General features: G+C 41.2%; 2 protein-coding genes across 2 annotated transcripts; one reads left to right on the top strand and one right to left on the bottom strand.

Annotated features, from left to right (window-relative positions):
• Positions 1–2,131: 2,131 nt before the first annotated feature.
• Positions 2,132–11,506, top strand: LOC140755485 (peroxisomal N(1)-acetyl-spermine/spermidine oxidase-like). The gene is made up of 7 exons (XM_073090763.1): positions 2,132–2,965; positions 4,793–5,002; positions 5,605–5,821; positions 6,333–6,511; positions 6,661–6,922; positions 10,094–10,197; positions 11,230–11,506. Exons 1-7 carry the CDS (start codon positions 2,793–2,795, stop codon positions 11,465–11,467), a joined length of 1,383 nt encoding a protein of 460 aa, XP_072946864.1. The 5' UTR covers positions 2,132–2,792; the 3' UTR covers positions 11,468–11,506.
• A 1,029-nt stretch (positions 11,507–12,535) lies between these two features.
• LOC140755442 (peroxisomal N(1)-acetyl-spermine/spermidine oxidase-like) lies at positions 12,536–18,170 on the bottom strand. The gene is made up of 7 exons (XM_073090701.1): positions 17,530–18,170; positions 17,184–17,393; positions 16,590–16,806; positions 15,658–15,836; positions 14,991–15,252; positions 14,199–14,302; positions 12,536–13,297 (listed from the first exon to the last, which is right to left on the bottom strand). The coding sequence occupies exons 1-7, from the start codon at positions 17,700–17,702 to the stop codon at positions 13,060–13,062; spliced, it is 1,383 nt and encodes a 460-aa protein (XP_072946802.1). The 5' UTR covers positions 17,703–18,170; the 3' UTR covers positions 12,536–13,059.
• Between the last annotated feature and the right edge of the window lie 4,074 nt (positions 18,171–22,244).

The raw sequence follows: 22,244 nt of genomic DNA, 5'->3' as shown, positions 1-22,244 counted from the left end.
TATTGTTTGAGCAATAGGCAACTTTAGCGAGTAACGTCCGCTATGTCTTTACCCTAAGGCCACCGGGGTCGGTGCCCCCGAAATAAGAGGGGCCCCGAAAAGCGCATTATTATACAGGGTGAAATTTTCAAATGGGAATTTAGGGCCAAATCCGAATCTATAAGGATTAGCGAAAAATGCTGAAAGGTTACGAGGTAAATTTTGATAAAAACTAAAACTGCGTCATTAGTTTTTTAAATATTATTTGCCCTAGCCGGGAATCGACCTAGTTCGCTCTGAAAAAATCCCAGCCTGTATTATTCCAACATCACAGTGTCATCACGACAGTGTCGCTTATAAGGATCAAATTCTGGGAAGTAATGATATATTACAAACTAAAGGAAAAGGCTCATTTTTCTCGAAAATAATCAAATAAGTGCAACTCCTCGGTCGCACAAACAACAAATTTGACGCCTGAGCGACAGTGACTTAAGCATGTGGCTCTTAAAATAGGTGCAAAAAAGCTCTCCTTCAAAGCCGGAGATGCATTGGCAACTACTCTGGTGTTGCAAATGTCCATAGGCGACGTTCACTACTTTCCATCAGGTAGCACGTCTGCTTTATCTTTAGGCTCAAATATAAAAAACAATAAGCGATAATATGGTAGCCTACGCAACTATTGCTCAGGCGATAGCAACCAATATACGGTCAGCCTTATTCGATCTCATAATCAATTCTACTCAACCGAACAAATAATTTTTAACTTTTACAACGCTTCTTAAGTGAAAAGTTAATTAAACAACAATATGATTTTAAATCCGAAACATGATCTTACAAAAATCAACCCATTTCTGTCCTGCTGAACACGGGTCTCCTCTCGGAGGGTTTAAGGCCTTAGACCATTATTTTGACCATTGATTGACCATTATTTTTTACATTATTACGCCATCTGATAGTTTCACTTATAAGGATAACATTTTAAAAAATAAATGAAGATGAAAACCTTATGGAAAAAGCACATTTTAAGAACATATAGCTAATGTTTTTCTTGGATTAATTTACTTTAATTGATGTTCTGTCCATTGGTTTCATAGTTATCCATTGAAATGTTACAATTTTTGGTCCATCAGAAGGGCAGAAGTCCCAGGACGCAATTTTACCTTTTTAGGTCTAATTTTTCAGGAAAATTACAAGAAAATAAATTATAAAATAAATATGTTCTCAAATTTTGATGTGTTTTTGTTAATAACAGTGTTATTTAAGGGTCTACAGCAAAAAAATATAGAACCAAAGTTGTAAATAATTAAATTTAAGATCTTAGTTGTTCTTACAAATTTTCTATCCGAGGAATAGTTTAGCTGATAAAGCGGGAAAACTATTTGTACCCTTTCTTCAAAATGGCGGCCGAGGGACAAGACTTACAATCCTACAAACTTAACTTATCTTTACACTTACCCATCCTTCACAAAAAAATTTAGTCCTCTGACTTTTCACAACCCAAAAAAATAGTTAAAAATTAATATTTATTTATAAAAAACAACTACATTAATACTAGTACTTACACATGACCTTCAAATCAGAACATAGCTGCAGTTTCCGTGGACTAAAATTAGATTAAATTCATAGATAGATTCTACGTTTTAAGAATTGTACCACGTGCGTTGAGAGTAATAAGTTAGGTTTTTGGTATTCATAAAACCAAATATTGTCCTACAAAAAGTCAAAATTGCCGTTCTGGGTCTTAGTTTATCTTTGTGTGAGTTCCTGTTACCGAAACACGGATTAAATTAGATAATTGATCAGATAGCTTATATTCTCTAGAGTATATTCTCTAGAGTTTTCTAAATAAGTTACATATACATGTAGAAGCTCTGATGTAGCTAGTAGAGTACTCCCCAGGTGCTGGTTCCTCACGTGACAGGAGATTTGCCTATAAATGCCTAACTAAATATAGTAATCGTTATTTTAAAAGTAATTTCGGATTTGGTGGTGGGTATAAGAACTTTCCCTCATAGTGGAAAATTTCCTTCCGTCAAGGAGGTTTAAAGAATTTCCTTTTTTTTGTCAACGAGTCGCCATAACAGTACGTTTTTAAGCATGGAGTATACATATTTTGTCGCAGGACCCCGGTAGCATACGACACATACAGTCGTGCGTGTGTTGCAGGGCGACGATGGCGGCGTACGACACGATAGTGGTGGGGCTGGGCGCGGCGGGGTATCGATACAGTCGTGCGTGTGTTGCAGGGCGACGATGGCGGCGTACGACACGATAGTGGTGGGGCTGGGCGCGGCGGGGTATCGATACAGTCGTGCGTGTGTTGCAGGGCGACGATGGCGGCGTACGACACGATAGTGGTGGGGCTGGGCGCGGCGGGGTATCGATACAGTCGTGCGTGTGTTGCAGGGCGACGATGGCGGCGTACGACACGATAGTGGTGGGGCTGGGCGCGGCGGGGTATCGATACAGTCGTGCGTGTGTTGCAGGGCGACGATGGCGGCGTACGACACGATAGTGGTGGGGCTGGGCGCGGCGGGGTATCGATACAGTCGTGCGTGTGTTGCAGGGCGACGATGGCGGCGTACGACACGATAGTGGTGGGGCTGGGCGCGGCGGGGTATCGATACAGTCGTGCGTGTGTTGCAGGGCGACGATGGCGGCGTACGACACGATAGTGGTGGGGCTGGGCGCGGCGGGGTATCGATACAGTCGTGCGTGTGTTGCAGGGCGACGATGGCGGCGTACGACACGATAGTGGTGGGGCTGGGCGCGGCGGGGTATCGATACAGTCGTGCGTGTGTTGCAGGGCGACGATGGCGGCGTACGACACGATAGTGGTGGGGCTGGGCGCGGCGGGCGCGACGGCGGCGGGCACGCTGGCGCGCGGCGGGCGGCGGGTGCTGGCGCTGGAGGCGGCGGCGCGCGCGGGGGGCAGGGTGCGCACCGAGCGCTGCGGGGACGGCGTCGTCGAGCTGGGGGCCGAGTGGTGAGCGCCCGGCACTGCACGCAGGGTTACCGGTGGCGGGGGACAGGTTGGACAGGTTACTAGCCACCAGGTGGAAAGTAATGCAACAAAAAACAAACCTTTTCTTTCTAAAGTCCTTGAGCACATTGTTCATGCCCAATTGTTTACTTTTCTATCCGCTAACAGAATCCTCAATTCATTTCAGTCTGGATTTCGCCAAAGCCATAGCACTGTCACTGCTCTTTTAAAGGTGACAGAAGATATACGCTGGGCTATAGAGAACAAGCAACTAACTCTATTAGTTTTGTTAGATTTTAGTAACGCTTTCTCTTCCGTAGACTTTGAGATACTTTTAGGAATCCTCCGATCCATTAACATTTCTTCAAGCGCCATTTTATGGTTTGATTCATATCTTCGGGGCCGCTCGCAGCGTGTTCGTGTGGAAAATTCCTTTTCAGACTCTTGTCAGCTGCATGCGGGTGTGCCTCAAAGTGGCGTTCTCTCTCCTTTACTTTTTTCGATATTTATTAATTCTGTCACTACTGTAATTTCTTCTAAATATCATCTTTACGCCGACGATTTGCAAGTATACCAACACTTTCCCGCGGAGCAATGTGACTTAGCCATTACTGCAATTAACGCAAATCTAAGTCGTATTACTGAATGGTCTAACTCCTTTGGTCTTAAGATTAATCCACATAAAACGCAGGCGATCATAATCGGTAGTAGACATGCACGGAGCCTAATAAATTTTTCATCATTAGGCTCAGTAAATTTAGACGGTACCCTTATACCATATAGCGATACAGTCAAAGATCTTGGACTTATGATCAGCTCCACCCTGTCGTGGAATGCTCACGTCAGTGCAGTCAGTAGTAAGGTGCACCATTCATTTCATTCGCTAAAATGCCTACAAGATGTCTTGCCCTTGAAAACTAAAATTTCTCTCGCTCAATCAATAATTCAACCCATTATTGACTATGCTGACACCTGTTACCTGGATGCTACAGAGGAGCTACTTAACAAACTTGAGCGCTTGCAAAACCTATGTATTCGTTTCATCTTTGGACTTCGTAAGTTTGACCATGTCTCACACTTTCGCAAGGAACTCAAGTGGCTCCCAATCCGCTTTCGCAGAAACACTCGGATTTTATGTTTGCTATATAATATCCGTCACAATCCAACGTCTCCATCCTATCTGCGAGAGCGTTTCTCTCTCGCACGTCCTTCTATTGCTCCCTGTAGAACCCATTTAAAGACTCTCCTTAATTTCCCATCACATAGAACCAGTTCCTATTCCAACTCCTTCACTGTTCATGCAGTCAGGTTGTGGAATTCGCTCCCACCAAGTATACGCGAATCTAAAAACATCCATATTTTCAAGAACAGAGTAAAAAATCACTACCTGTCCTTAACAGTATGAGTATTAGAAATATTATGTATCTAAGTATTATATTTATTTATATATATATATTACATTATATGTATATATTAATATATATTTATGTTTATGTATTATAATATTATTCATGTTATATATTATTTTGAAGTGCACGCTGTACTACCATCAGTTAACCATTCTCCAATCTCAGGTCTGCTGGAAGAAATTTCTTTAGAAATAAGCAGTGCCTTTGCACTAAATTTTAGATATAAGCTCTCTTTTGTATTGTATTTTTGTGTGCATAAATAAATAAAAAAAAAAAAAGAAAAAAGATTTATGCAGTGTACCAGTGCGTATATATTCTCCTTATTTTTCACTGAAACGCACCATATTTTGAGAGGAAACTCATATTAGATAGCAGAACAATAATGGATTAATAATGATGACAATAAAATCGCTTCTTTCAGGATTCACGGCCAGCACCCCAGCAGGGTGTACGACCTGGCGGTTCAGAACAACATCAGCGTGATCACCCAAGATCTGGACTTCGATGTGTTCAGATCAGACGGCACCAAGAAGGACGTGGAGCTGATAAATGAGCTCATCCTGTTCTACTATAATGTGACGGAGCATCAATCGGATAGGAATGAGTCGATTGCCGAATATTTGACGAGGAAGTGAGTGTTTCAAGCTTTTGCTATATACAGGGGTCCCGTAAGCACCACGACAAACTTGAGGAGAACATAGGTTAGAGTGACCTCTCAGAGAAAAAAAAATACCTTAGTAAAAGTGTCACCGTTTTTGCACTATCGTATGTTTTATATTTTTTGAAAATTTCAGCCCTCTTCATCTTCTTTCGTTAACTGCGTGTACAAATTTGATGATGCAGTGTTTATTTTTTTGCAAAATACTATCAGATAGTTGGTCTACGATATTAAAGGAATACCACCTTCAAATATATATTTGAAAGTGGTATTTCTGTGGTTCAACTCCGGCGGGACCATCGCTACACCTATTTCTGACGTATAGCACTTATGCTTAGCTACTATATCTTCAGGGGTAGCGGCGTATCTGTGGCGAATGAAGGTAGGAATCTAATTTTATCTGGGGTCAATTTCAGATGTCCATGGGGGACACTAGCCACTTACCATCACGTGGACTGTATGCTCGTCTGCTACTCGTTATAAAATAACCTGAATAAACACAATTCCTTTCAGTAAATGAATAAATTCTTTATTCAAATTTAACCAGAATACATTTGTGATATACATAATTCCAGATTCAAAAAGTACCTGGCGGAGAACCATGCAGACCTTCTCAGCGACGAGGAATTTGTGGAGAACTTCCTTGAATTGATGAACATAATGGTGAATAACTTGATGGCGTCATACGATTGGAATGAAGTGAGCGCGATCAGCGACTATGTGCCTCTTGACGGCAACCAGTACACCAGCTGGCATCGGCATGGCTACAAGACTTTCTTCGAGATACTGTTGGTAGGTTTCTTTCGAAAATTTTGATGGAACTCCTCAGGGTCGAGGAGTTCGTGATTAAATTATTAGTATTTATAAGCCTTGTGGAAAGCAATTAGGTGGTGAATAAAGACATAAGCTGTACCGGCATGGTTGAAAGTTTTTTATGAAGATGAAAGATTCTAATATCAATAGGTAATTTTTTAAAATTGAAGTGTCAAGTATATAGCCCACTTGACAGTATATAAAAGAGCATTACGAAGTTTCTGTACTCAGTCCCCTGCAACTACAATACTACAACTAAATGGACTGGAGTCCTACCTCCCGTCAGTCACAGCTACGATGCCATACCTATAGATAAAGTTGAAACACCGTGTACGGCTTACTATTTACGCAAGCTAAGTGCTTTTCAGAGCGTTACCATGTTCATTTTGAAGCTGCAACTCATGAGTGACCGTCCTTTCTGCATACTCCTTATTTGTAAACTATTTGAAAGGTTTATTTAGATTTCACGTCTTTATAATCGTAATTACAGAACACATACAACAACGGGCTGGGTCTACCGATGCTGGACATCAAGTTCAACACGGATGTGACCAGCATAAGCTGGCCTCGGGACGGCACGGGCGACGTGGTGGTGACGTGCCGCGGCGGCGAGCAGTACACCGCGCCCAACGTGATCGTCACTGTATCTTTGGGCGTCTTGAAGGAGCGGTAGGTACCTTTTAGGTTGAGCGTAAGCAGTAGACTGCGTCAACGTGATCGTCTTACACACAAATCTATCTTTTTATGAGATGGTAAAACCACCCGGAGAACATCGTAATTACGAAGGGAGTGAATGTAACAGCAACGTATTTTTTCAGCCATACAAAATTATTCTCCCCACCACTCCCAGAGGACAAAATCGAAGCAATAAACATGATCTCTATGGGTTTGCTTGATAAGATCGTGCTGTCATTCGACAAGGCCTGGTGGTCCCGCAACATGGCCTTCTACTGGACCGTAGAAGACAAAAGGAAGTTACCAGAAGAAGACAAGTGGATGGCGAAGATTGTCGACTCTACCACACCAAGTGGTTCGAGCAATACCTTAACATTGTGGACTTGTGGAGAAAACGCCAAATTGGTAAGAAACTAGTAATTAAAACTACTTCAAAACTATCCGCAACAAATATGTATGATGGCATATATTTTAACACGTTAGCTGCGGAACGCGGCTTAAAACACCTCGTCCATGTCTGGTCGTTATTGCGGTAAGAAAAAACTTTAACTTCTCTGTGGTGCGAGAGGCATAACTTCCGTCTGGTTCAGTGTAGGAGAGTGATAACTATATGTTTGTGATGTGCTACTGATTCCTAGTTCTATGGTACACCAACCTAATGTCGGGTTTATTAGACCTCGTACCGCACTGAACAAATAATAATGCTAACACAGTGCGGAACGAGGTTGGGAACGCCTCGTTTCCCTACGCACCTCGTACCGCACCCCACGCTAGCTTCACGTGGTTAGTGTTGTGCAACGCAGTCGAGGCTGCGTAGCGACGAAGTAGGACCGCTGTCTTTATGTTGAAAATTATCATGTCGAAACGTTGCCGAAAAAAGTTGATCATGGAGGAAGATGAAGAAAAACCGGTTGAAAAATCTGAGCCAGAATCAGAATACAGGAAGATATTTCAAAAACAGGTAAGTCACAAATATACTCTGTCTAGGTGAAAGTCCAGTAGTGAGACTTGGCAGGCTAGGCGTATATCAGTATAGTAAACATTTACATTATAGATAATTACGTTTCCTGTTATGGTTCAAACAAAAGTTAAGTAGCTACATTATTGATATAGGAAACGTAGGCAAAATCGTTACCGAGTATTCCGATTACTCTTTACCCTAATCTACTCGCTCCTACTTTTCAGAATCCACTGCAAAGAAAGCACATCATCTCGATAAGGGTCCAAAGAAGAAGAGATGTGTCGGATGCTACGAAAAACTCCGCACATTCTTGACATGTCGTGAGGCAGACAAAAAACCAAAAAAAAAATCTCACGGAATGCACTGTTTGCAAAAAACCTTATTACCCGACTGCCAAGGAAGGGTTATGTTTTTCGCGCGTATCTTGTATGTTTGTCTTTCTTTATTTGATCCGATCTAACAAACGGCTGGATGAATTTCAACAGTTAAAGTGTCATTATATTTGTCTCAATGACCCGAGTGTCCTTAGATAGGTGTTAGTAAAAAAAAAATCAAAATGGCGGATTTTTGGCGCGAAATAGTAACACATTTAAAAAAAAAAGTTAAGCGAACCTATCGAGTAGGGTATCAAATGAAAGGAAATTAAACGGAGATTATAAAAACATATTTGTATATATATAAAACAGTAAGGTGACTGACTGACTGACTAACTAAATGACTTTTTCATTTTTCAGAAATCAACGTACAGCCTAAACCAAGGACCTTACAGTTCTGAAATTTTGCACACAGGTTCTCTATATAGCTTGAATAAGTACTAAGAAAAGCCTTTTGGAAATTCTACCCTTAAGAGGGTAAAATAGGGGAAAACAGTTTTTTTGAAATCCTTTAATTTTGAAGCAACTACTATAAAATTTTGTATTTGGCTTTCTGGATAGGAACAAGGACGCACTTATTTATCCCCCTCCGAAAAATCAACCCCGTAGAAGGTAAAATAAGGGTTAAAAGTTCATTTGAACAATCGTCAATTTTGAAGCAAACACTATGACATTTTGTATCAGGCTTGTTGGATAAAAATAATGAAATGCTACCTCTAACGCGGTAAAATAATGACCGAAACTTTGATATACCGAAGTCATATATTGTATAGACGTAAATGGTGATTTTTTTCGCGAAATAGTAACATTTTTTAAAAAAAGTTAACCAAATTTATCGAGTAGGGCGTCTAAATAAAGTAAATTAAATTAAATTAAGGGGAGATTACACATACATTATATAATATATCTTATATATAAAATTCTCGTGTTAGTTACCGTACTCCTCCGAAACGGCTTCACCGATTTTCACTAAATTTTATATACATATTCAGTATGTCTGAGAATCGGCCACTATTTTTTTTACACCTAAGTGATAAGGGTTGTTTATCCTTAACATTTTTTTATTTATATGGCAACACAACGTTTGCTGGGTCAGCTAGTACATATATACTCGTATATACACATCGAGATGACTGTACGACTAAATGAGTGAGTTGCTGTGCCAGAGATCAACGCAAAGAGAAACCGCTGAACTTAAGCGTGCTGGAATTTTACATATAGGTTCTTTATATAGCGTAAATGAACACTACGAGGATAAAATAGGATAATATTGTTTGAACATCTTTTGTTTTTGAAGCAGACACCTACTATGAAACTTTGTATTTGGCTTTCTGGATAAAAATAATAAAATGCCTATTTCACTGCTTTTGGAAATTCTACTTCAGCCTTTTTGGTGCAGTCGGGTTTTTGATTTTTTTAATTAATTACTTGTTGTCTGAAATGTTTCAATGAAAAACATCCATAACTTTTCCCCTTTTTGTATTCATTCTGTCCATAACGTTGATAAATAAAAACAATAAAATAAAATCGATATTTATTTTCCCATCACTAAATTATATGGAAACCTGCCATTTTTCAGTGCGGTCCGAGGTGCATTAGACCCACATTTTATTTTACCCATAGAATCTAAAGTAACGAATTTAACCAAGGGCGGCGGCAGTTTTAGGTTAATCAACTCATTGTTAATAATAATCAAGACAAAAGCCGTCGATTTTGTCTTATTTGGCGCCAAAAAAAGGATTTTAGTCTCCTTCGGGCGGTGGGATTTAACACGCCTCGTGCCGCCACAATGTCGGATATAGGACGAGGTTTAAAACAACTCGTAACGCAGTAATGGAAAGTACAGAAAAATCTGTGCCGCAGGGAACGTGTTAAACCATGCAGTATGTAAAAGGATGCGTGCAGATGCAAATAATTAAAAATATACACCACCAAACATACCACTACCAACACGTGTTTCGCTACAAACGGAGCGTCATCAGGGTAAGTTGACTCTACGACAGTTAATCCTTAAGTGTCGCTGTCAACCTAATGCAGGCCTTTTATATTGGTATCCAACCCTCCCCTCCACAATCTGATATGAAATGTGAACAACTGATGACAGTTGTGCAATAATAACTTCTTAGATCTTGAGGAAACTTCAATACCGGGATTCAGAAATAGTAGCGCCATCTTTTGACGAATTGTGGAAAGACGCCCTATTTGTTTTGCTGTTATTAAGTATCTTGTTTTGTATTTTAGGTCGAAACGCTTCCAGAGGAGGTTGTGAAGACTAAAGTAGTGGAACTGCTGCAACGGTTTATGGGCGCGAACGTCACCGTGCCGCAGCCTACTAGCATGTTGAGGTTCATATTTTCATTTTTTTATTTTTCCTATCTTACTTAACTAATATTATAAATATGAAAGTGAGTTTATTTGTTTACTCCGCTTTCACGCCTTGACTCCCAAACCGATTGTCACAAAATATTCTACACACGCTATCAGGGGTTCAGAACATACAATACCTTTTATCCCGAAAAAAAGTACTATTCCTGAGGGATAGATTGAAAACGATTACAGTCTGGTCAACAGTTTTTTAGCTTTGTCTCTATATTTCACGTTGACTTACGTGAAATATAGAGACAAAGCTAAAAAATGCATTTTTACATGTGCTGAACTACCTTTAAGATACACTTTACTGTATGTCATTTTGAATCGAATGTCTTATATTTTTACCAGCTTTACATATATTATCCACGTTGTTCAACTTGTTGACTAGATTACTGTTGTCATTGACCTCTGACCACGAGCAGAGCCGCTGATAAAAGCCAGTTTAGCAAGTGGTAGCAAACTATCGACCAACTTCAGCTAGAACTCATTGGCGTCGTAAAATCTACCTTCATATCTTTTTGATAATATTGAAGAAGCAAAAAGTCATTCATTCAACCTGATGGTAAGTGTCTAGTCCCGCTGTCTAATTGCTCCCCCCAGGGCAGAGCCCGATAGAAGGGCATCGCGTTAGGAGGACTCCGGTTGTGCTCCGTTGGAGATCCCGGAGTTCTCCACCAAACGCTGAGGACAGCCACCGGGGGGGTTTTAGTGCGGTAAAATCCCACATAACCCGGCGTCACTCCCATGGCGTCGGGTACCTTTTGAAGGTTTCCCCCTCGTCCACAAAACTGTCTATGGATATGTCTTATCAATCCCAGATAAGATTAGAATACTGAGGTCTGTAAATGAGTTGCTACCACTGAGGACTAAGTTGGAAAGCCTCGGATCTTTATCACACCGTTCAAAACAGAACACAGCACTTAAAACTGCTGTTATTAAGTAACTAGGTTCCTCCAAAGTAGAACCATATAAGCTTCTACAGTCTACCTTCAGCTTCTTGCCCCCAGGTCAACTTGGTACTCCAACCCGTTCACGCGCGGCAGCTACTCTTACGACAACCTGCAGATGATCCAGCACCCCCACATCCGCGAGACCCTGGGTTCTCCCCTGCTGGACGCGGCCTGTACTCCGCGGGTCCTCTTCGCCGGGGAGGCCACGGAGAGGACCGGCTACGGAACCGTCCATGGTGCGAGCAATTCAGGCTACAGAGAAGCAATGAGGTTGCTACAACCTAGCAAGGTCTAGAAGTTCTAGAACGATTTGTACGGTTACTTCTGCATTTAACTGAATCAGTTAATGACTGCTTACCATTTGAGTGTATTAGGAAAACATGGAATTGACAAATAAACTATTAAGAATCAAAATTTACTTATTTTAGCAACCCTTGGTACGAACGAAGAATTTGTCCGTCTATAACTTTGTCACCTTAAATTTTCCCTTTCTTACCTTCATCATCAACCCGTTACTGTCCCACTGCTGGGCACGGTTCTCCTCTCAGAATAGAGCAGTTATAGCCTAGTGTTAAGAAACTCGGCCTCTTGATCGACGGGTCGGAGGTTCAAATCCCAGGCACGCCTCTGATTTTTCAAAGTTACGTGCGTATTAGAAATTAATTATCACTTGCTTAAACGGTGCAAGAAAACATCGTGAGAAAACCTGCATATCTGAGAAATGTTTTCAAAGGTACTCGTATGTGAAATTTATCAATACGCACTTGGTTAGCGCGGTGGACTATGGTCCTATATAGGCCTATAGGCCTATATACTGGGGTTCTGAGAGACCCATGCCTTTTCCTACCTATTTTAATACAAGTAGTCAGTTTCTTCATTTATTCCTTTCGCATTATTAATTCACGTTAATTGAAGATTTAAGGTTAATTGAAGAACCCTTTGTGGTTCGACTGCGGCGGCTCCACCCCCACACCTATTTCTGTTATAACAGCAGTGTTAAGCGCTGCTGTGTTCTGGTGTGAAGGGTGGTAAGGGAGACATACTTTTCCGAGGCGTTCCAGCTTAATCCTCAGGGGTAGCGGCGCATCTGTGGCCGACCTCGGGTAGGAATATCTAATCTTAACCGGAGTTAATTACAGATGTCCATGGGAGGTAGTAGCCACTTACCATCACGTGGGCTGCTCAATCGTCTGCAACTCTTTTATTATTAAAAAAAATTGAAACGGTTCAGAGCCGGTCGGAGTGGTACAGATAAGGGGAGGCCTATGTCCAGCAGTGGATAGTCAAATGACTAAGGATTCATGAAGGGAAAATAGGAACTCGTACGAAATGTAAAAGCAATTATTAAATGTATAAATATATTTAACATATATCTCACATATGCGCTGAATATTCAGCAATATAATATTCATTTAGCAGTGGGAGATCTCCCTACGGGCTGAGTGACCATATCCCAGGCGCGGCTGTACTCTGAGTCTCAGTTCGGAGTTTGTATATATGCAAGAAGTTGAGAAAACTTTAATAGCGTGATTCAGAATACGTGTAGCGCCATCTCTTGACGAGTAGCGGGAAATCGCCACATGGGGTCATTCTAGTGTTACGAAAGCATCATAGGTCAGGTCACGTTAGCAATATTTATTATTATTTATTTTTTGCAATAATTTGTAGCTTATAAATGCTTATATTTACAACGTTTACGCAAGCATAGGGAAGAGGGGAGAGAAGGGAGATCTTTGTTAACTTTCGCTGCCAAGGGAGTAGGATAAAAAGTACTAATATTCTGCTTACGTAATCCTTGAATAACCCCAGTCTATGCCCAATTGAAAATTTCACCCTGTATAATCTATTTTTTGTACTGTTTCCCGTAAAACGTATTTTTAGAATCTTCTAGATCTTGCTAGATTGTAGCAGTGTCATTGCTGCTCTATAGCCAGAGTCGCTCGCGCCATGGACTGTGCCGTAGTGGGTCCTCTCCGTGGCCTCCCCGGCGAAGAGGACCCGCGGAGTACCAGCCGAGTCCAGCAGGGGAGAACCCAGGGTCTCGCGGATGTGGGGGTGCTGGGGCATCTGCAGGTTGTCGTAGGAATAGCTGCCGCGCGTGAACGGGTCGGAGTACCAAGTTGACCTAGGGACAAGACGCTGAAGGTAGACCGTAGAATCCTTTGGATCGACTCCAGAGGAACTACTGCTAATGTACTACTGTTCTACCAGTATTGTAGCGTGATGTGTTACGGTTTGAAAAGTGTGGCAAGGGACACTTAAGGCGTTCCAACTTAGTCTTCAGGGGTACTAAACTTGATTTAGTATACTAATCTTATCTATTGATCAGAGATGTCCATAAACAGCGGGACTAGACACTTCTTTTAATAATATAGTAGCAGACGAGCATCCAGTCACATGGCAGTAAGTGGCTACTGCTCCCCATGAGACTTATCATCAGGTGGAATGAATGATCGTTTGCTTCGTCATTATTAGAAAAAAAAAGATATTATTACCACGCTTTTATTAGCTTGGGTTGTATCTATGTATGTATGTAACGGAATCTTTGAATTACATTTTTACCCACTCGATATTTAAAATTTTGAACAATAATCAAGAACCGATGACAATACACGATTTAAATAATTTTATCCCATTCTCCTCATCAGCATCGTCAGGAATCAGGATTAACGATTTTCCTTGTGCGATTTTAGCGTGGTTTTTAGTTTTTAATCTATAGTTATCAAGTACAAACTTTTGCCCGCGGCTTCGCTCGCGTTACGAAGTAATATTTTAATCCCCTATTTTATCCCCTTGGGGGTAGAAATTATCAAAATCCTTTCTTAGCGGATGCCTACGTCATAACATCTACCTGCATGCCAAATTTCAGCCCGATCCGTCCAGTGGTTTGGGCTGTGCGTTGATAGATCACTACGTCAGTCAGTCACATTTGAGTTATATATATTTAGACTACGCCAAGGGGCTAAGTGAAGTCAATCATTGATTTGCCCCTCTTTTAAAAAAAAATATACTCAGAAAATAATAACCTCAACATGCCAGTAGGCTGCGGCACGGTGATGTTCGCGCCCATAAACCGCTGCAGCAGTTCCACTACTTTAGTCTTCACAACCTCCTCTGGAAGCGTTTCAATCTGAAATGTACAAAAGACTAGGTTAAGTTAAGACTAAGGTAAGTCGGTAAAAGATAATCTAATTTCTGTCTACTAAAAGGTGATGATGTTTTTAAGCACACAGTAGTGTCTGGAACAGAAATTATAACACAATTTGACTCCCCAACGCAATGACACGTTTGTCCATGTCGAAATTAGAACACTGACTGCCAGTTACAGTTTTACACTGACAGCAGCTGAGTAGTGTTGCCAACCAACTAAAAAGCACCTCTTTAAAATAGTAGAAAATAGTAAGTCATCATCATATAATTTGAAAAAAGGTCATCAGCGAAAAGGACATACTTATCCGAGGCGTTCCAATTTAGTCCTTGAAGTAACTTGAAATTAGTTGTTGGAAGAATGGAACATGACAGGTAGAAGAGAGCTACGGTGGCAACACTGAAAGGGAGCTGGTAACACTAACAGGGACAAGAGGATATAAGATGGCGGAAGTAAAAGGATTAGGAGTTCTGTAAGAAAGTGTAATGTTTAATTGAGGCCTAATAAATAAAAGAAGTAACAAAGTACAAAATTGTGTTTCAACTAATACAACATTAGTAATTACAGCAAAGCATGTAATCTTATCTGGAGTTGTTTACCGATATCCATGGGCAGCAGTAGCCTCTTACCATCAATTGGACTTCTACTTCAACATTATAAAAATACTAACCAACTTCCCGCTTTCTCCATAAGTCCACAATGTTATGGTATTGCTAGTACCACATGATGTAGACGCTTCGGCAATCTGCCCCATCCACTTGTCTTCTTCTGGCAACTTCTTTTTATCTTCTACGGTCCAGTAGAAGGCCATGTTTCGGGACCACCAGGCCTTATCGAATGACAGTACGATCTTATCAAGCAATCCCATGGATATGGTATTTATTGCTTCGATTTTGTCTTCTGGGAGTGGTGGGGAGAATAATGATGCATGCCTAGAAAAATACATTGATATCAGAAACTTTAAAACACTTTATTTCAATATTTCTGATAGAAATTTTTGTCACGATTAAGTCTGGCGATGTATCTACTGCTTACACCCAAATCAACAGAAAAGAAGGTGGTAGAACGCTTTGTAGTTCGATTCCAGCGGCACCATCTTCACACCTATTTCTGCCTCATAACAGTAGTGTTAAGCGCTGCTGTGTTCTGATTTGAAAGGTGTGGTAAGGGAGACATACTTTTCCGAAACGTTCCAGCTTAGTCCTTAGGGGTACCGGCGCATCTGTGTCCGACCTCAGGTAGGAATATCTAATGCTATCGGGGGTCGATTACAGATATCTATGGGCGGCAGTAGCCACTTACCATCAGGTGGACTGCATGCAAAAAAAGATACCCACCGCTCCTTCAAGACGCCCAAAGACACAGTGACGATCACGTTGGGCGCGGTGTACTGCTCGCCGCCGCGACACGTCACCACCACGTCACCCGTGCCGTCCCGAGGCCAGCTTATGCTGGTCACCTCCGTGTTCAGCTTGATATCTAGCGTCGGTAGACCTGGCCCGTTGTTGTATGTGTTCTGTAATTACGATTATACAGATCTAATTAATTTTTTAGGATGACAAATAAGTGGTATGGGAAGAATCATGCCTCCATCTTTATCATAGTAAAACTGCTAGCTTATGTTAATAGTAAGCTAGAGAAACACTAGTTTCAACTACATCTTTAGGGCGTATGTGTGATGTGGATTTATTTGTTGTTCGGATTTGCACAATCGAACAGATCAGCGATTACACGTTTTTGCATAGTTGCAATTGACGCGCAGTCGCTTTCTTTAAATTAGTTTCATTAACATAAGTTAGTACGTGACCAGCAGCCACTAGGGCAGCGCGTATTCAATACCATTACCAATACCATTACCAATACCAATACCATTACCAATACCATTACCAATACCATTACCAATACCATTACGAATACCATTACCAAATACCATTCAGTCGCGGTTAGAATCGTGTATACCATTACTATTACCATTTAATCGTTATTAGAATAAAAACCAGTTAATCGTAAAAGGTTGTTCGTTATTACCAACAACCATACCAGTAACAAGAACTCTTTTCATTTGTAATATTGTACTTTGTGTTACTATAAAGTGGTCTAGATGTCATTATTCATAAGTATTTCGATTATAATCACTGAACCGCTGCAGTGCAACTTATGACCTTATTCGCCACCTAATTGCGTTCCAGGAGGCTCCTAAACACATCCAATTTATTCAAAAACTCTTTGCCACTGAGGAGTTCCATCAAAATTTTAGAAATAAACCTACCAGCAATATCTCGAAGTAGGTCTTGTATCCATGCCGATGCCAACTGGTGTGCAGGTCACCGTCAATTTGCTCATAATCGCTGATCGCGGTCACGTCGTTCCAATCGTACGAAGCTTCATAGTTATTCACCATTATGTTCATGAATTCGAGGAAGTTCTCCACAAATTCCTCATCGCTGAGCAGATTCGGGTGATTCTCCGCGAGGTAGTCCTTGAATCTAGAAATGTAAACGTCATTAATGTGTTGTAAAATAATTTATTTTTTGGAAACCAAAAACATCCGTAGGGACTCATTTTTTACATATTTCAGGAGTAGCACACGAGGGTGTAGTTTATCTGATGGTCAGTGGCTACTGACGTTTTTGGACATCTGTAATCAACCTCAGATAAAATCAAATTCTTGTTAGAGGTTAGCTACAGATGCGGCACTACCCCTGAGGACTGGAACGCCTCGAAGAAATATATTCGCATCTATTTCCGATCGCAGATAAGATTTAGTCTTATCTTAGCGGTGGTAGCTATCAACAGATGTACGTTTGTTGATATACGTTTGTATGTTTATTTGCTACTCCTATATTACGTATAAAACCCTCACTTTCTCGTCACAAATGCGCCGACGGACTCATTCCTATCCGAGTCTTGCTCAATCACATTAGCGCAGTACATCATGAGCTCGTCCAGTAGCTTCACGTCTCTCTTGGTGCCGTCTGATCTGAACACGTCATAGGCCACATCCTGGATGACTAGGCTGACGTTGTTCTGTACAGCCAGGTCGTACACCCTGCTGGGGCGCTGGCCGTGGATCCTGTAAGAAGCGATATTATTGACACCGATATTTATCCATTATTTTAAATTACATTAAAATAATTCGAAGTACGGATTCGTAGAATTCACACAGCCTCCCGCCACCGGTAACCCTGCGTGCAGTGCCGGGCGCTCACCACTCGGCCCCCAGCTCGACGACGCCGTCCCCGCAGCGCTCGGTGCGCACCCTGCCCCCCGCGCGCGCCGCCGCCTCCAGCGCCAGCACCCGCCGCCCGCCGCGCGCCAGCGTGCCCGCCGCCGTCGCGCCCGCCGCGCCCAGCCCCACCACTATCGTGTCGTACGCCGCCATCGTCGCCCTGCAACACACGCACGACTGTATCGATACCCCGCCGCGCCCAGCCCCACCACTATCGTGTCGTACGCCGCCATCGTCGCCCTGCAACACACGCACGACTGTATCGATACCCCGCCGCGCCCAGCCCCACCACTATCGTGTCGTACGCCGCCATCGTCGCCCTGCAACACACGCACGACTGTATCGATACCCCGCCGCGCCCAGCCCCACCACTATCGTGTCGTACGCCGCCATCGTCGCCCTGCAACACACGCACGACTGTATCGATACCCCGCCGCGCCCAGCCCCACCACTATCGTGTCGTACGCCGCCATCGTCGCCCTGCAACACACGCACGACTGTATCGATACCCCGCCGCGCCCAGCCCCACCACTATCGTGTCGTACGCCGCCATCGTCGCCCTGCAACACACGCACGACTGTATCGATACCCCGCCGCGCCCAGCCCCACCACTATTTTTGTATATAATAGAATTGAGTAGCTCGCGAGCGAGTGATATAAAAGATATATATCTTCACCAAAGAGCTAAATCACTCATCAACTCCGACGATTTTGAATTATATCTTCATATCCGCGTCACATGGTTGATTTCATAGGTCAACTCAACTCGCTCGCGAGTAGTCGCGAGTGAGTGATGAGTCAAATGAGCGACTGACTGAGAGAGTCTCATTTGAGTCAAATGCATTACGTATTAAACACTAAATTAAAATCTTTTTTCTTTGCTAAGAATATGAAAACAAGGATATACAAATAGTGTTGGCTGTGAAATTCATATACGAGTATAATTTCTTGCCTATTTTGTATTAATTATAAGAATCAAAAATGTTGACAAAACATTTTGATCTGATTTTCTGAAATACTGATATAAAATGTCGCTTATATCGTTACAGAGCTACTGAGCTAAAGTGAGCTACTGAGCTAAAAGAGTGATATATATCACTGAGTCCAAAAGATATATCTCTCTCTTTTCACTTTAGTGATATATTTTGCGCACCCCTAGAATATAACTTTGGCAAAGGGAGATCTCCCGACGGGCTAGGTGATCATGCCCGGGAGCGGCCGTGCTCCGACAGTCTCAGTTCGGAGCTTGTATATATGTAAGATGTTTAAAAAATTTCGATAGCGTGATTCAGCAGCGCCATCTCTTGACGAGTAGCGGGAAGTCGCTACATAACTATGGAAGGAGTTTAAAACTTCAATAGCGTGAATCACGATACTCGTGGCGCCATCTCTTAGCGAGTTGCGGCAAATCACATGCCACGTGATCCAAGGTCAACAAATCGAATTGCGTAATAATTACAGTAATTATCTAACTACTTAAATAACAATGTTAACATTATTATTTAGAGTATGTGACATTGACCTTACTGGCCACGATAATAGATAAAGGAAACACATCTATTTATATCATTTCATCAATTCATTCATTCATTTATTATATTATTGTATCCTTTTTCTACTTCAATATTATTAATATTAATTAGAATTATTACATGTGACATATTTGCATACCCTTTGGGTTAGGATAGGAGCACAAAACTAATGTATTCCACATATAATGTATTTCACCTTATCCTGCAATAAATGAATTGAATTGAATTGAATATCATTATGAGGTGACACGAGTGGCTTTATAAATATCGTAGCTCCCAAAGCACTGGCGGTCTAGAGGGGTGGGCTAATGCGAAAGGGGCGGTCTACCCCGGGCCTCCGCTCCTGGGGGGTCTCCAACACAGGTTGCTAACAGGTTGTTAAAATATTTATATAGCCGAAGACATTTCTGAAATGTGTATGTGTGCATCAAATATATTTCTGAAGAAAAAGAAAAAGAAAAATAAATTAAAAATTAGGGGTTGATTTAGCCTCGCTACTCTCCAGCCAGGTTTGCAGCTCCGTGTTGGGGTATAATAGGAGAGATACCTATGTGACAAGTTTTCAGTAGCCTCGAATACCTACCCAAAAATTTGTGCCAGCTCTCGTACCATTCGGTGCGTTAGGGAAAGTATTTTTTAATAACGCACATAAATAAAATTATTTTGAAAAATGCCTGTAATTGTCTACTAGATGTTCTCAAGGATATAGTATAGGGCATTAAAAACATAGTAATAGCAATAAGATTCTATGTTTATACACATATTTGAAGTCAGAAATACGGGATAACACCCGTTTAACACTTGTAGTAAATAGTGGCGTAACTAGGGTGGCAGGACTGGCAAAATGCCACGGGCCCCTGGCCTGACAGGGCCCCCGGCCTGACAGGGCCCCTGGCCTGACAGGGCCCCCGGCCCAAAAAGCTGCGAACTCGAAAGTGACCATAAAGATTTCTGAAATGTGTATAAATTTCTTTAAGTAAATTTAATATTCATGGAACTATTTATATTTAAATTATGTATGTATACTACAATATATAAAATGATAAAAATATCCTATATATTTAATTACACACACATAAACACACAAAGACGCACACACGCGCACGCATGCACACTCAAGCACGCTTGCACTTATATTGTTTTATTGTAAACCTCAGTGGCAATTTAACAGTGCTTACTTAAAAAATGTAAATCCGTAATTGGCTATAAGTTTTAAACATAAGCTATGTAATCTTTACTACTAAGAGCTGTGGATTTTGTTAATATAAAGAAATCTACGAAAAATAAATTCACTTTAAATATTTACAGGTACATGAACATAGGTCGCCAGGACCAACAATCAGTAAAGAAGGAATTCGTGAGTTTTCTTGGGACCCCATGCCAATTTTCGCGGACGAGTGCTATTCGCGGACGAGTGCTATTCGCGGACGAGTGCTATTAGCGTACCCGTGGTCCCGACAAAAGGCGTCCAGAGGAACACCGTGGGGTTTTAGCCGGTAGGAGTCCGGCATATCCTCTCCGCTACCCCCGCAGCTGAGAGGAATCCATGAAGGGTTTCCCCACGAAAAAAAAAGGGCCCCATGCCAATTTGCCACGAGGCTCATACGGTATAGTTACGCCACTGGCATATATTAGGTTCCATGACGAAAGCACTGGCAATAAATCAAACTTACCTTATTTCCACGTAATAACTAAATACAACCAATAGCAAAAACAAAATTGGAACTCTTATCTCGAAGGTTACTTAGTAAATGACAGGTTGATAACTGTCGGTGGCCAGAATATTATCTAATCATTCGCACATGACTCATATGTAAAATGACCATTTATTATTTAAGTCAAAACGGGACATCGTTTTTTTACCTCAATTACTTTTTACTTGAAAAATATAGTTTAAAAAAACTAAAAAGACACGCTTTTATGACAAAATCAAGTAAAAAGTAGAAAATAATTTTCAATCTAGGAATCAATTACGGAACAGTAAATAGTATAATTGTGGAAAAAGTGTGGGGCGCTTTTCCGAAAACTGATAAATGGAGCAGCCCACGCTGGATTTTCTGAGAGGAATACGAAAAATATAAAGACATAACTATTAAAAACGTCTTCTGGAAGGTAGTAATGATTAAATATAGTCACATATACGGTACGGAGTAACGATAGTACAATTACACATAAGTAAGTACACACTAGTGATTAGAGGTATTATAACTATATTCCCGTTATGGAACTATTCTTGCTGAAAGCTCCGACCAGAATGCCGCTCTCTGTTAACTCGAGCGCCGCCATGATATCATCCCCACTTGACGTCACTGCATCTGTGTTTGAACTGTAGTAATCAAATGAGTGACTTATTATTTTAAAGTACTATTATAAAAATGCGATATCGTTAATATCCAAGCTTCGTATTACCGACGACAACATAACTAGAAAATAAAGATTAATAGTGTCAAGGACTAGAGAATCAGATTACTCTTTCATCTGCTTAGCTGTTAATTACATGAAAAATTTGCTGTTAAAACATTGTTATGTTAAATTTATGGCTTTTAATATTTAGTTATCATTACTGTCATTTGGGAAAACGGGACAATTTTGTGTCCCGTTCATTTCGGGGACATCGGGACGAAGCATGGAAAAAAGGGACTGTCTCGTTCAAATAGGGATGTAGTGTCACTTTATCCATAGGCCGATAACAGACCAATGAAATATAGACTCAGTATCTATAACAGGACTAAGAAGATCGCCGGAATCGTATTTGTCGGCGAATAAGTATATAAATCAAAGAAAGAAAGATACATTTTATTAGGATGATTGTAACATAAATGGAATAACAGAAAGGATAAAAAATAAAACATAAAACAAAACAACAAAAGGTCTATAAAAATGTACATTCAATTATTATTATAATACTAGTGGTGCCCGAGGCTTCGCCCCCATTTTAAAGAAGTAATATGACATACATAAAACGGAAAATTTGTACCTGCATTGGAATGACAGTGGTGCCATCTGTCGAAAATTGGTCTTATCAACTCCCAAACCCTCGTGGGCTCTTGGACAAGAACTTTGCTAAAGATCATCACTTGATCAAATGCATAGTTTCCGATTCTATAACTACTTACGAATTAAAAATTAATTCAAAAAACCTTTTCCCACGTACTAAATTGTG

The sequence above is a fragment of the Epargyreus clarus genome, unplaced genomic scaffold, assembly GCF_041222505.1.
Source record: "Epargyreus clarus isolate Ecla_fem2 unplaced genomic scaffold, WU_Ecla_fem_2.2 ptg000033l, whole genome shotgun sequence".
NCBI classification, from domain to species: Eukaryota; Metazoa; Arthropoda; class Insecta; order Lepidoptera; family Hesperiidae; genus Epargyreus; species Epargyreus clarus.
Note: the sequence above shows the minus strand (reverse complement) of the source record. Positions and strands in the feature narration are given on the sequence as shown.

Bases quoted from the DNA above. Each gene is read 5' to 3' on its own strand.
- LOC140755442 (XM_073090701.1), bottom strand. From the start codon at position 17,702: ATGGCGGCGTACGACACGATAGTGGTGGGGCTGGGCGCGGCGGGCGCG. The intron at 15,253-15,657 runs GTGGGTATCTTT...GTATTTTTCTAG, and splicing joins TTGGGCGTCTTGAAGGAGCG to GCATGCATCATTATTCTCCC. The intron at 13,298-14,198 runs GTTATTATTTTC...TCTTGTCCCTAG, and splicing joins CAGCCTACTGGCATGTTGAG to GTCAACTTGGTACTCCGACC.
- LOC140755485 (XM_073090763.1), top strand. From the start codon at position 2,793: ATGGCGGCGTACGACACGATAGTGGTGGGGCTGGGCGCGGCGGGCGCG. The intron at 5,822-6,332 runs GTAGGTTTCTTT...TCGTAATTACAG, and splicing joins CTTTCTTCGAGATACTGTTG to AACACATACAACAACGGGCT. The intron at 10,198-11,229 runs GTTCATATTTTC...TCTTGCCCCCAG, and splicing joins CAGCCTACTAGCATGTTGAG to GTCAACTTGGTACTCCAACC.